The 14,267-nt window shown below is 45.7% G+C and overlaps 2 protein-coding genes across 2 annotated transcripts in view; both read right to left on the bottom strand.

The window, feature by feature from the left end:
• The window catches only part of KAT14 (lysine acetyltransferase 14), a 36,576-nt gene extending 35,068 nt beyond the window's left edge, over positions 1–1,508 (bottom strand). The window contains exon 1 of the mRNA XM_013985104.2: positions 913–1,508. Coding sequence (XP_013840558.1) covers positions 913–1,171 — 259 coding nt within the window. The 5' untranslated portion in view covers positions 1,172–1,508. The remainder of the gene's footprint in view (positions 1–912) is intronic.
• PET117 (PET117 homolog) lies at positions 913–7,054 on the bottom strand. Its single transcript, XM_005672718.3, has 2 exons — positions 5,427–7,054; positions 913–1,629 (listed from the first exon to the last, which is right to left on the bottom strand). The coding sequence occupies exons 1-2, from the start codon at positions 5,520–5,522 to the stop codon at positions 1,480–1,482; spliced, it is 246 nt and encodes an 81-aa protein (XP_005672775.1). The 5' UTR covers positions 5,523–7,054; the 3' UTR covers positions 913–1,479.

Here is a 14,267-nt window from a genome sequence, read left to right as displayed (position 1 = left end):
TTGCACAAGTATTTCTCTAGTACATATGTCTTTACTAGTCTCGGCCTAGTGGAAAATCCTGTTTGGTAAGAGCTCTGATGCCCGGCAGAGCACACTCCTTGAGAGCTGGAAGCTCACAGCTGAAAAAGTGAGCTGTTAGGAAAGCACATGTGTGCATCTACTGTCAGCAGATCAAGAAGGCCAGCAAGTAGAAAGCCACCCTAGAAAAAGGCGTAAGACTCTCAATCTGCTAATTCCGACCTTCCATCAGCATACAATAGCAAGTCACTGGCCGTGTAAGTTAAATATCACCAGAGTCATTTTTATGAGCCTGAACTTCAGCTCTACACTGGTCTTATAATTTGGCCCCACAATTACATGATCTTGATAGAAAAATGTGGCTATCTCTGAATTTAACACAGGATTTCCCATTTTCTCATTTTTATTGGGTTACAATCAAGAACATTAACTTAACAACGTGATCAGAGGCTGACAAATGTGTCTATTTAACATAAATTTGTAATCAGCTAAACTAATAACAAATATAACTGTTAGCTTTTTTTTTTTTTTTTTTTTTTTTGGTCTCTTCAGGGCTGCCCCCGCAGCACATGGAGGTTCCCACACGAGGGGTCTAATTGGAACTGTAGCTGCCAGCCTACACCACAGCCACAGCAACACAGGATCCGAGCCGAACCTGCGACCTACACCACACCTCACAGCAAAGCTGGATCCTCAAGCCACTGAGGGAAGCCAGGGATCGAACCCGAAACCTCATGGTTCCTAGCCAGATTCGTTTCCGCTGCGCCATGATGGGAACTCCCAACTGTTAGCTTTTTATTTAGGTCTATGTTACATTCACACTGCTTTCCCAGGTTAGAAAAGCAAACCTTCCCACAGGAACTGATAACGCAAAGGAATTGAGAGGCTCCTTACTGGCTGGGATCCACTTTTGGCACTTGTCGCAGAAGTAGGACAGCTGCTCCTCCATCCACGACATGTCCCCTTCGTCACTGTTGAGGGAATCCCCGCTCTGGTCGTGAGACAAGTCCACAGACGCCTGGTCCTCCGACTCCACGATCAGGAGGGTCTCCCCCTCCACCTCCCCCTCCTCCAGCCCTTCTGATGTGGACGTTCTTGTGGCTTCATCATCATGCCGACTGATCAAACTGCCCAGGTGGATGTTAGTCTCCATCCCCCTCTTCCTGAAGGTTCAGAGTGCTCCCAGGAACAATCCTAAGCTCTGGACACCAAGCTTAAATGGGCTCCTCACTGACCATACAAACAGAAACTCTCAGAAAATCATCTGCCCACCTCTACTCAGATACAAAAGGCTCTTAAAGCAATTACTTAGAACACATGATCCATTGTCCATTTTCTAATCAAGTTTAAAAGGACAGTGACCAAAAACACAGGCTGAAGATTTCAATAAGCTGTTCTCCATCATTCACACACACACACTTAATGCTGTCTATTCCATCCATATTTCACATGCATTTTAAGTCATGTGTTTTGAGATCCTTTTGCCAACACCATCTTCTCTCTTTCTGCTTGAAGTTGCTCAGTCAGAAGAATCTGTTCTCCCAGGAGACGAATGTTTTCTTTTTTCCGACTTTGCCTCTCAATGTCTCTGATCACTCCGTCACGAAGCCTCTAAAAGTGTAAGAAACAGATTTCAGTAAAACCCTGAACAGGTGGTTCCCATCCCTGTGCCATTCAAATCCAAAAACAGTGTTACCAAAATACACTTCAAACTTTTAGATTCCAAGTACCCAATTACTATTTTAATTTTCTGCATAAGTGTAACGTGTCTTTTTTTTTTTTTTTTTTTTGGCTTTTTAGGGCTGCACCTGCAGCATATGGAGGTTCCCAGGCTAGGGGCCAAATCAGAACTATAGCCACAACCACAGCAATACCAGATCTGCACTGCATCTGCGACCAACACCACAGCTCACTGCAACACCAGATCCTTAACCCACCAGCAATCAAACCTGCGTCCTCATGGATACCAGTCAGATTCGTTTCTGGTGAGCCACAACGGGAACTCCTCTGTGTAAGTATGATGTAGTAAAGAAACCATCAAATTAATTTGGCAGAGTGCTATGGTATTATTACAGACTTCTTATCATGTTTTAAGAAATTCCTCACCGTTTAGCATGAAAATCTAAATTAAATATAATTTAATGAGAAATAATTTTTTTTTTTTTTTGTCTTTTTTGCCTTTTCTAGGGCCGCTTCCCATGGCATATGGAGGTTCCCAGGCTAGGGGTCTAATCAGAGCTGTAGCTGCCGGCCTACGCCAGAGCCACAGCAATGCCGGATCCTTAACCCACTGGGCAAGGTCCGGGATCAAACCCGAAACCTCATGGTTCCTAGTAGGATTCGTTAACCACTGCGCCACGACGGGAACTCCAAATAAGAAATATTTTTTTTAAAAAAACTGCCCCACCTGAATTTTACAAGTTTAGTTGATATGTGATGCTCTAAAAACTTGATGAGAGTTACCTGAGTGACTATGAACTACCTTCCTATTGGCAAGCTAAGCAATAAATATCACAGAAAAAAATAATTATTAAAATTTAAACAACTGTAAAGATACAAGAAAGAACTCAGCTTCTTCTATTAGGTTAAGAGAAAAAGTAAAAATTATACAGAATTACTATCAATTACACAATGGAGAGAGAGGGGGAAAAAAAAGAACACTACCAGCAGAGGCAAAAATAACGGCCCATCAATGGTTGTGGCTTTGATAAGCACTAAAAAGACAAGAAGAATATTCCGGAACATGGACCTGGCATCTAAGATGAGACGTCCAAAAGCATCAATTCAGTCGTTACTAATAACTAACATTTTATAGGTTATAAGTCACAAAATACTCAACTTTTTTTTTGGCTATACCAACAGCATGTGGAAATTCCCAGGCCAGGGATCAGACCGGAGCTAGTACAGTGACAATACCGGATCCTTAACCTGCTGAGCCATCTGGGAACTCCAAAATACTCATAACCTTTCACAGTGGCCGTGTAAGGCAGAATAATGGGAACAGGACCTGGGGCACAGGTATGGGTTTTTTTTTTTTAAATTACTATTATGTCTACTTTAAAAACTCACTAGGTACCTGTTTGCTGGCCCTCCTCCAGGCCTAGAGCCCCCATTACAGGGGAACCAGGAAATTTAGGAGTCCTGGGACTTCTAAACCAACTTTCCTGAACCCTGTGCCCTTGGCAAGATCTCCAGACAGAAACGGGGGCTCCAATTCCACTCCTCCCTCACCAGCTCTTCCTGTCCTCTGTGCATCAGCACATAACTAACCCACAAGCCCAATGGAATCCATACCTGCTCTGAGGTCCTCCCTTCCTTTCTCAGAGACTTTAGCACATGGCTTAGGATCTTATTCTCCATCCACCATTTGCTACTTTCCTCCAAGTTTCAAGGTCTATGCTAACTGCCTTGCACATCCTTCCTGCAATGTCCACTAACTACTTTAATAACCATGACACTTTCTGACCAAAATCTCTTTACTACTGCAGCTCTAAAACCTACAACTCTGGCTCCTCACGCAGTTCTGCTGGTTTTGCTGACTTCCTGTGAGGATTAAAGACGATGCATACAAAGTGCTAATACAGTGCCTAGTATGTGATAAACAGGAAACAAAAAGGAATGACAGTTTTATTTCTTGTTTCCTTGAACCTTCCAACAAATCATTTGTTCACCTCTTTCCCGCTGCTAGAAGGTAAGCCCACAGTGAGTGACAGGATGTAAAACACACAGGTTATTCTAGTCAATCTTCACCTCTAACTTCCAAATATCTAAATCTTGCTGTTCCTTCATGCTCTAACTGTAGTTCTCAATCCTGGCTGCATGTTAGAATCTCTGGGCCACTTTTTTTTTTTTTTACTTATTACAGACACCTGCAGCAATGTGAAGTTCCCAGACTAGGGGCTGAATTGGAGCTGCAGCCACTGACCTATGCCACAGCCACGGCAACTCCAACACCAGATCCAACCACCTGTGACCTACACTGTAGCCTGTTGCAACACCAGATCCTTAACCCACTGAGCAAGGCCAGGGATCGAACCCACATCCTCACAGATACTAGTCCGGTTCTTAACCCTTTGAGCCACAAGGGAAGCTCCCTCTGGATCACTTTTACAACATACTTAAGTAGGATTCCCATCCCCAAGAGATTTTGATTTAAAAGATCTGGAGCAGGGCCCCAGGCCATCACATGGTAAAAACTTCCCAGGGACAATCACACCTGTAGCTAAGGTCAGAACCAAGTTTTTAAAATCAGCCCTACTCCATACTCAGAAAACCCCTGTTCATGGACCTCAGAACTACATCTGACATACCATCCTCAAACCCATCTCAAATTTCCTCCGGGTCACCATCTCTTCCTTCTTAGAGGAGGAAGTGTCTTGTCTTTGTTCCAAAAACCCTTAGAACTCCTCCTTTAATCCCAAATCTCCAATTTCTTTCATGCCCTATCATCCTTAAATGTACCCACCCCCTCTCCTGCCCAATTCTTTTATCTTCACAAGCTTCCACTTCTCCGAGTGTGAACACCGAGGACAAAGGCCTCATTCGATGCATCCCTGTTCACCAAGCACACCGCACAGTCCAATGCAAGACAAGCCTGGTTACTCTTGGTTCATCAAGTCATTCCTTCTACCTCTGCAAACCAGGATCAACCCTAATACCACACCCACCTGCCCGCCTCTTCCCACATCCAACCTTCAGGACCATTTCCCATAATTTACGGTCTCAGAAGCAGCTATGCTTCCTTATCCTTGTCTCCCAAAGTGCCCAGTGTGGAGCGTGGCGCACAGAGCTGAGTCATTAAACGTTTGCCAACTTGAAAAAGGATGAAAATATGAACCGAGAGACACAGTATGGGCGGTCAGTCCACTGAGCAGTTAAGTCACGGATGTTTCCAGAGATAAAAGTACCAAAAAAAGAAAATTTGGAGGCTGTTATGTCTTTCGTTCCCAAAACCTAGTTTCCATAGCAAACTGTTTCTTAAAAAGGAAAAACACACACACACAACTATCTCACCAAATTCCCTCGGCCAAAGGCAGGAAGGCGGTGCGGGGTGCCTTCTTTATCGTGGGTAAAGTGTCACTAACACTTAAGGAGAGCGCAGCCTTCGCGGGAGGGGGGGGGCGGTACCCCGCCGAATGCAGGCCAGGGGAACCCCTTCCCCCACCCGACTTCCTAGAATGCTCGAGGGGTCAGCTGGCCCCAACCCGAGAACAGGGCCGATGACCGCTCCGCAGGCGCCAACCAGGAAGGGGTCTCCCGGCGCTCGGGGACACGCGGTCACGGGAGAAGGGATGGGGCAGGGGAGGAAAAGCGAAGAGGAAGCGGGAAGCCACGCGGAGACAGACCCCAGCCCCGAGGCCGCAGCCGCTGCCGCGCGAGCCCGGAAGAGACGGTCACGTGATACCGACCTGCTGGTCCTGCCGCTGCTTCAGATGCACGCCCGCCACGGTGGCCGCCGTCAGCACCACCGAGAGGCCCAGCACCACTTTCGAGCTCCTCGACATCCCCGCGCCAGCCGCTGAGACCTCCTGTCCCGGCCCTCGGGGTCCCAAGGTCGCCGCCAAGTGCGCGTCACAACCGGTGCGCGCCAGGCCTGACCCCACGAGCACAGAGCCCTACTGCATTGAGAGTCGCGGTTCGCTACCAGACACGAGCAATCGAGCGCCGACTGGAGCCTCTGTTCTGCCGAGAACCTGGCTCCTGGGTGGGCACAGGGAACCGAGGGCTTCTCCTCTATTCTCTGCGGGCGGCCGAGTGGGAATATTCCAAAGTCAAACTCTACAGGGCCCCGGCCCAAAGCTGGCCCCAGCGCCTTACAGGACGGGGGCTCCAGGCCTGAGCCACCTCATTTCATCCACCGCCCCCAGCGGAGTGAGGGGCTGGAGGCTGGATTACCCACCGGGTACTTCCGTGTCGCGTCTACCACGCGTGTCCCTTCCAAGCGCGGGGCTGCTTTGCTCAATGCCACCTTCACCAAACGCAGCTCTCATTGCCCCTTTGGCGGGGGAGGTGTCCCCAGAACAAGGTCGGGGTCTGGTTTTTCTTTAAATTGAAAAGCCTTCTGGAAGTTCCCGTTGTGGCTCAGCGGTAAGGAACCCAGCTGGTATCCATGAGGATGAGGGTTCATTCCAGGCCTTCCTAGTGGGTTAAGGATACATAGTTGCCAGGAGCTGTGGTGTAGGTCGCAGAGACAGCTGGGATCTGGTGTTGCTGTGGCTGAGGCATAGGCCAGCATCTGTAGCCCTAATTCGACTTCTGACCTGGGAACTTCATATGCCATAGGTGCAGTCCTAAAAAGATAAAGGAAAGGAAAAGCCTTCTGGCTAGAGAGCATGTTCGCTGCGCAGCGGCACCTCCTTGCCTGCTGATAAGAAAAGCGCAGGTCATCATGTTGCCCACAATCCTTGTGAGCTCATTTCTGCACCTAGTTGCCAACATCAGTAGGCAGGATTGGGGATTGGTGCCCACATTACTAGAAACATAAATGATTAAATTTGTGCCTTGAGAACCGCATAAGATTCTATGCGAGGTGCAGACAGGTATTTGGCTTTCCAAAGAAGAGATATCATCATTGCGTCTTTCTTTTATACTAGAATTCATGAAGAACAAACCTGTGCAAAGGACTGTGGACAATGTCGACTTGGACTAGGTCTCGGTTAGCCTCACCCCAGGGCTTTTCCCACATTCATCTCTACAGCGCTTAGAGCTCTTGCAGCATCTGTTAGGCCAGCGTAAATAGCATGGGATGAATGTTGCTCTTAAATATAATAAGATAAAATAATTTTTAAACTATAAATATCCTTTTCAAATGTCATTTTGTCTTCAGCATTTTTCTCATCAGAGGAACAAGAACTATTGAGTTGGAAAAGAGAGGAGGAGTCCCTGCACTAACAGACCTCAGAGTTAGAAGCAATTGAATTCAGGGCATATTTGAATATTTCTCTAAAGAAAAAAATTATTTTAGACTGCTTTTTACTTGTAGTAGACTCTAGATATTTTTTCTGTTTAAGTCAGTGAGCCTGCAATAAACTACATGTCTTTAGAATGTATGTCAGAGTCAGATGGCCTTTTATTCTATCACGTCTAATTTTTCAACTTGTCTTCTTCAAATGTATTGTTTCCTGTAAATCCTTAATGTACTATTAGTGTCAAATTCAGAAATGGATTATCTGTTTAAATATTTATAAACCTAAGCAGGGTGTTTTCTGTGATTATTGCCACATAAATTACTGATTTTAGAGAGAGTGCACATTTTCAAACATTGAGACCAATTTTTTTTTTTCATTAAAAAATTTCTAGGAGTTCCCGTCATGGCTTAATGGTTAATGAACCCAACTAGGATCCATGAGGATGTGGGTTCGATCCCTGTCCTCGCTCTGCGGGTCGGTGATTTGGTGTTTCTGCGAGCTGTGGCGTAGCAACACAGGATCTGAGCCACGTCTGCAACCTACACCACAGCTCACAGCAAAGCCAAGTCACCAACCCAGTGAGCGAGGCTAGGGATCAAACCCCATCCTCATGGATCCTAATCAGATTCGTTAACCACCGAGCCACAAAGGAAACTCCTGTTCAACAGACTTTGAGTGAATGTCTCAGGAGAAGTGACTGGGTAGCTCCCATTCCAAAAGCATTTCAGTGCCTGGAGGGAAGACAGACTGTTATATCAAATAATCACAATAAAAAAGATAGGGAGACAGCTGAGTATTATCAAACAGTAGCAATTCTTATGTTCTGTGTTTTTCTGTTTCCCGTGTATTCTTTTTTATTTTTTGGCTATGCCACAGTGTCTGGAAGTTACCAGGCCAGGATCAAACCTGTACCATAGCTGCAATCCAAACCACAGAAGTCACAATGCCAGATCCTTAACCCACTGTGCCACCAGGGAACTCAGCTCGCTCATATTCTTATGTTGAAGTAATAATCCCCAATGAGATGGCATTAGGGGGTGGGGCCTTTAGAAGGCAGTTTGGTTTAGATGAAGTCATAGGGATGAGGTCTCCATAACAGGATTAGCATCCTTACATGGAGAAAAAGAGACTAGAGCTTTCTCTCTCTACCATGTAAGGACACAGCAAGGAGATAGCACTGCAAACCAGGAAGAGGGCCTTTACTAGAACCTGACCAAGCAGGTACCCTGACCTCAGGTTTCCCGGCCTCCAAAACTGTAAGAAATAAATTTTCTATTGTTTAAGCCACCCAGTCTATGGTACTTTTGTTACAGCAGCCTGAGCTGACTAAAACAGCAATTAACTGTTCCCCAAAGTTAAGTGCGGGTGTGGGCCTACTGCTCCAGAGGCAGTATCACCCAACGCACAGATTCAAGACCTTGGTCAAAACCTTCCGGTAAGTCTCCTTCCAGGTGCTGGCTTGTCTTAAATTCCTCACGCTCTTCCTCTCAGTAGTAAATCATCACTAATGCTGACTAAATGGAAAAGTCCTGCTTAACCACTGGAGACTCCGGGTGCCAGGTGCTCCTGAAATATCACAGGCAGAGTTTCTGCTACAAGGTGGTTAAAAAAAAGTACTCCAGTAAGGATAACCTGACCCCCTTGCTGTACAGTGGGAAAATTAAAAAAAAAAAAAAAAAAAAAAAAGTACTCCAAAATGTGCAAACATCAGCACATTCAGGCACCGAACACATGTATTTTTTTTGTGGATGCACCCACAGTGTGCAGAAGTTCCTGGGCTGGGGATTAAACCAGAGCTACAGCAGTAACCAGAGCCACAGTAGTGACAACTCTTGAGCCTTAACCTGCTAGGCCACCATGGAACTCCCACCATGCACAATTTAAAGCTCTTCATCCTATGACCAGCATCTCCCCACGTCCCACCCCCCAACCCCTAGCAATGCCCATTCCACTCTGTTTCTCTAACAATTTGAAATTACACATCTAAGCAAGATCATACAATATTTGTCTTTCTGTGTCTAGCTTACTTCTTTGAGCATAATAAGGTGTCCTTTGGGTTCATCCATGTTGTTGCAAATAGCAAGAACTCCTTCCTTTTTTTTCCCTCTGAGCCACAGTTGCCACATAGGCTGCAGCTGCAGCATCACTGGATCCTCAAGCCACTGTGCTGGGCCAGGGATTGAACCTTCGTCCTAGTGATCCCAAGATGCTGCTGATCCCATTGTGCCACAGTGGGAACTCCAAGATTTCCTTCTTTGTATGGCTAAATAATACTTCACTGTATACAAATACCACAATTTATTTATCCATCCATCAGTGGACACTCAGGTTGTTTCCATATCTTAACTATTTTGAATAATGCCTCAGTGAATGGGAGAGTACAGATATCTCTTTGATATCCTGATTTCATTTCATTTGGATAAATACCCAGAAGTGGGAATGCTGGATCATATGATAGTTCATTTTTAATTTTTCAAGGAACCTTCATACTGTTTTCCTTAGTTGCTGCACCAGTTAACATTTTTTTTTTTTTTTTGGTCTTTTTGCCTTTACTAGGGTGGCTTCCGAGGCATATGGAGATTCCCAGGCTAGGGGTCTAATTGGAGCTGTAGCCGCCAGCCTAGGCCAGAGCCACAGCAACTTGGGATCCGAGCCGCATCTGTGACCTACACCACAGCTCACCACAACGCCGGATCCTTAACCCACTGAACAAGGCCAGAGATCAAACCCGAAACCTCATGGTTCCTAGTTGGATTCGTTAACCACTGAGCCACAATGGGAACTCCTGCACCAGTTAACATTCTTACCAGCAGTGCTCAGCATTCTTACCAGGAGTGCTTTTCTCCACATCCTCATTAACACTCGTTATCTCTTATCTTTTTGATGACAGCCACTCTAACAGGTGTCTGTGATATCTCCTTGTGGTTTTGATTTGCACGATGATTAGTGATGTTTAGCACCTTTTCATGTGCCTGTTGACCATTTCAATTCTAAGATGAATACATCCTGGGTGTCTATTATGCATCCTGGTGACTATAGTTTATTATTATATACTTGAAATTTGCTGAGAGTAGACCTTAAGTGTTCTCACCACAGACAAAAATGGTAAAGTATGTGGGAGTTCCCACTGTGATGCAGTGGAAATGAATCCAACTAGTATTCGTGAGGAATGGGTTTGATCCCTGGCTTCACTCAGTGGGTCAGGGATCCGGCATTGCTGTGAGCTGTCATGTAAGTCACAGACGAGGCTCAGATGGATTCCGTGTTGCTGTGGCTGTGGCGTAGGCCGGCAGCTGCAGCTCTGATTTGACACCTAGACTGGGAACTTCCACATGCTGTGGGTATGACCCTAAAAAGACAAAAATAAATAAATAAAGTTTAACCCAGTGAATGTGTATCTTCAGACAATAGACAAGGAGAATGTATATATGTAGAATTTTCCAATTCTCTATTCCAGCTGCTTAAAGAACAGGAGGAGAGGAAATAGGGGAACTAGGACAAGATGCTCAGGTGGGAGAGGAGAAAACGGGAGAGAACAAATCAGCAGGAATTCCTCCTGGGTTCTGAGGTCATGGCATTGACCTCTGGGGATGTTCACTGGACTTCTGACATCCCCGCCTCCTTCACATGACCCTTTGGGGTTCCGATTTCCCATCTCCGACCCCTCCCTTCCCAGGAGCTCTCCAGTGGGATATCCTTCGCAGAAGGTGGCCTCTGTGATCGAAGCTCTACAGCCACAAAGGGCTTTTGGCTTTACAGAGGACAGTCCCTGACCTTCTGGGGCCTCGGTTTCCCCATCTGTATAATGGGAACAATCATGTGTCTGCCACCTCCTGAGCTTGCTGGTTGAGACCACAAGTTAGTAGTGTGAAAAGCACTGAGCCTTGCCACTGAGGTGGCAAGGAGGCATGTCATGAGCCTTCACTGGTCCCACTGAGATATAAGACAGGGAACCCCTCAGCCCTGGGGAAGGGGAATCTTCATCTTTACACCCTCAGGAGAAGTCTGTTCATTTGCTGTTCAGAGCGCTTTTCAGGGACACCCAAGCTGGCGGCATTGTGAGTGCTTTCATGGCACTTGCCCAAACTGGATTAGCATTTTGTGGTTCCAGAATACGTAGTGTGGCTCAGTTCTTTTGGATTCAAACTCCAGTCACATCGTCAGAGAAAAATGTCAACGTTACTGTTAAGGGAAAGAAAGAGCTGTTAAATCCTTTCCATGCAATTTTGACTGCTGTAAATTTATGAATCATTGCTTAAAAAATAATAATAATGCCTTTAACTGACTATACCACACATTGGCAAAGACGCAGAACAGCTGGAACACCCTGTACTCCTGGTGGGACTGGCCCTTGGAACCACTTCAGCTGTATCGGCTGGAGCTGAACGCACATGCACCCATGACCCAGCAACTTCAGCCCCAGATAGAGGCCCCTCAGAACTGCATGCATGTGAACCTCCAAAGACATCTGTATAAACCCCCCTTGCAGAAGTTGGCAGGGGATTACCTTGCTAGGGGAGGGAGCAGTGGAAGAATATTTACTGGGAGAATGGGGTGTAAATGGAGTTTTTTGTTTTTGTTTTTGTTTTTGTCTTTTTGCTATTTCTTGGGCCGCTCCCACGCCATATGGAGTTTCCCAGGCTAGGGGTCTAATCGGAGCTGTAGCCACTGGCCTACGCCAGAGCCACAGCAACTCAGGATCCGAGCCGCGTCTGCAACCTACACCACAGCTCACAGCAACGCTGGATCGTCAACGCACTGAGCAAAGCCAGGGACCGAACCCCCAACCTCATGGTTCCTAGTCAGATTCGTTAACCACTGCACCGTGACGGGACCTCTCGAGCTTCTTTTTCTTGATCCTGGTGTTGGTACTGGGTATTTGTGAAGCTTAATCAAGTGGTACATGGATTTTGTACTCATATCTATATGTCTGACTTATGGTTATGCAAAATAGTACATAAAATTATGAATTGAAAAAAATGGCTTCAAATTTTATCACCACTTCTTACACCAAGAAAGTTTATTCTCTGCGATGAACATCAAGAATTGAAGAGATCTGGGAGTTCCCATTGTGGCTCATTTAATGAATCCGAATAGTATCCATGAGTTGGCGGGTCTGATCCCTGGCATTGCTCAGTGGGTTAAGGATCCAGTGGGCAGCTGCAGCTATGATTCAACCCGTAGCCCAGGACCTTCCACATGCCACAAGTGCGGCCCTAAAAAGACAAAAAAGGAAAAAAAAAGAATTGAGATCATATGAAGTGAGGTAAGTTAGACAAAGACAAATATATGAAATCGCTTACATGTGGAATGGAAAAGATGCTATAAATGAGCTTATTTACAAAACAGAAATAGACTCACAGACATAGAAAGCAAATTTATGGTTACCAAAGGGGATGGCGTGGTGGGGGTGGAGATAAATTAGAAGTTTGGGATTAACATATGCACACTAATCTATATAAAGTGGGTGAAGAACAAGGACCCACTGTATAGCACAGGGAACTCTACTCAGCATTTTGTCATAACCTATAGTAGAAAAATAATCTGAAAAAGAATATATATAACTGAATCTTTTTGCTGTATTTTTTAAACTAACACAACACTGTAAATTAACTATACTTTAAAAAAAGGATTGAAGAGATTATCATTTAAAATGTCTCAATTGGGAATTGTGTGCAGACATTTTAAACATAAAACTTGATGTAAAAAAGCTAGATGTGGGAGTTCCTGTTGTGGCTCAGCGGGTTAAGAAACTGACTAGCATCCATGAGCATGTGGGTTCGATCCCTGGCCTCACTCAGTGGGTTAAGGATCTGGCCTTGCTGTAATCTGCGGTGTAGGTCGCAAAAGAGGCTCAGATCCTCACATTGCTGTGGCTGTGGTGTAGGCTGGCAGCTGCAGCTCTGATTAGACCCTAGTCTGAGAACTTCCATATGCCACATGCGTGGCCCTAAAAAAAAATAAATAAAAATAAAAAAATTGTTGTAAATCAATTATACATTAATAATGAAAAACAACACAGTAAAATGTTTACCAATGGGACGAAGATTAGGAAGCATGGCTAGTTTAACACAATTTGCTTTGTAGGCAACTTCAGAACCTTGTGTATCGGCCTTTATTCTAGTGTCTTGTGTCCTGCAATCACATCAGCTCCTACTCCTCTCAGCTGTGGACTGACCCAGATGTGCCCAGAGTGACAGTGCTCTCCTGCAGGGGACACTGCTCCATTCACAATTACTGTCCTTTTTTTTTTTTTTTTTTTTTTGCTTTTTAGGGCCTCACCTGTGGCATATGGAAGTTCCCAGGCTAGGGGTCAAATCAGAGCTGTAGCCACTGGCCTACACCACAACCACAGCAACGCAGGATCTGAGCCAAGGCTGTGACCTACACCACAGCTCCAGCACACCACAACTCACGTAGCCTTAACCCATTGAGCAAGGCCAGGGATCAAACCCGCAACCTCATGGTTCCTAGTTGGATTCGTTACCACTGTTCCACGACAGGAACTCCACAATTCCTGTCCTTTTAATGTCAGCTCTGATTAGAGCTGGAGAAGAGGCTGGTGGTAACAGGAAAACAAGAAGTCTTGGGAGCAAATCTGGCCAAGCTCAGGTGCCCTGGAAGCCCAGGAGCTTCAGCCTACCCCACTGAAGTTATTCTCAAACCTTAAAGTCCCTTTGAAATTGATTGCTTGCGTGATACATCTTCCTAAGTAAAATCATTGGGAGGCATAACCACTGCCATCAGGTTGAACTTTCTTTTTGGGTGTGTGTGTGTGTGTGTGTGTGTGTGTGTGTGTGTGTGTTTTGCCTTTGCTAGGGCCGCACCTGCAGCATATGGAGGTTCCCAGGCTAGGGGTCTAATCGGAGCTGTAGCCACCGGCCTACACCAGAGCCACAGCAACTCGGGATCAGAGCCGCGTCTGCAACTTACACCACAGCTCACGGCAATGCCGGATCCTTAACCCACTCAGCGAGGCCAGGGATTGAACCCACAACCTCGTGGTTCCAAGTAGGATTCGTTAACCACTGAGCCACGGCAGGAACTCCAGATTGAACTTTCTAAGACAAAAATATGAATCTGACCGTCTTAAAAACCTCTTGGTGGCTGCCCATTCCTCTAGGATAAAACCCCAAACTCTCTAGAATACTACCACCTGCTCTCCTCTGCAGGCTCTTCAAAGTAAGAGGAAATATTAAAAAAAAAAAAAAAAAAAAAGTACGGTTGGGAATTCCCATTGTGGTCCAGTGGAAACAAATCTAACTGGTATCCATGAGGACACAGGTTCGATCCCTGGCCTCGCTCAGTGGGTTAAGGATCCAGCATTGCCATGAGCTGTGG

Source organism: Sus scrofa, chromosome 17 (genome assembly GCF_000003025.6).
Source record: "Sus scrofa isolate TJ Tabasco breed Duroc chromosome 17, Sscrofa11.1, whole genome shotgun sequence".
NCBI lineage: Eukaryota > Metazoa > Chordata > Mammalia > Artiodactyla > Suidae > Sus > Sus scrofa.
Note: the sequence above shows the minus strand (reverse complement) of the source record. Positions and strands in the feature narration are given on the sequence as shown.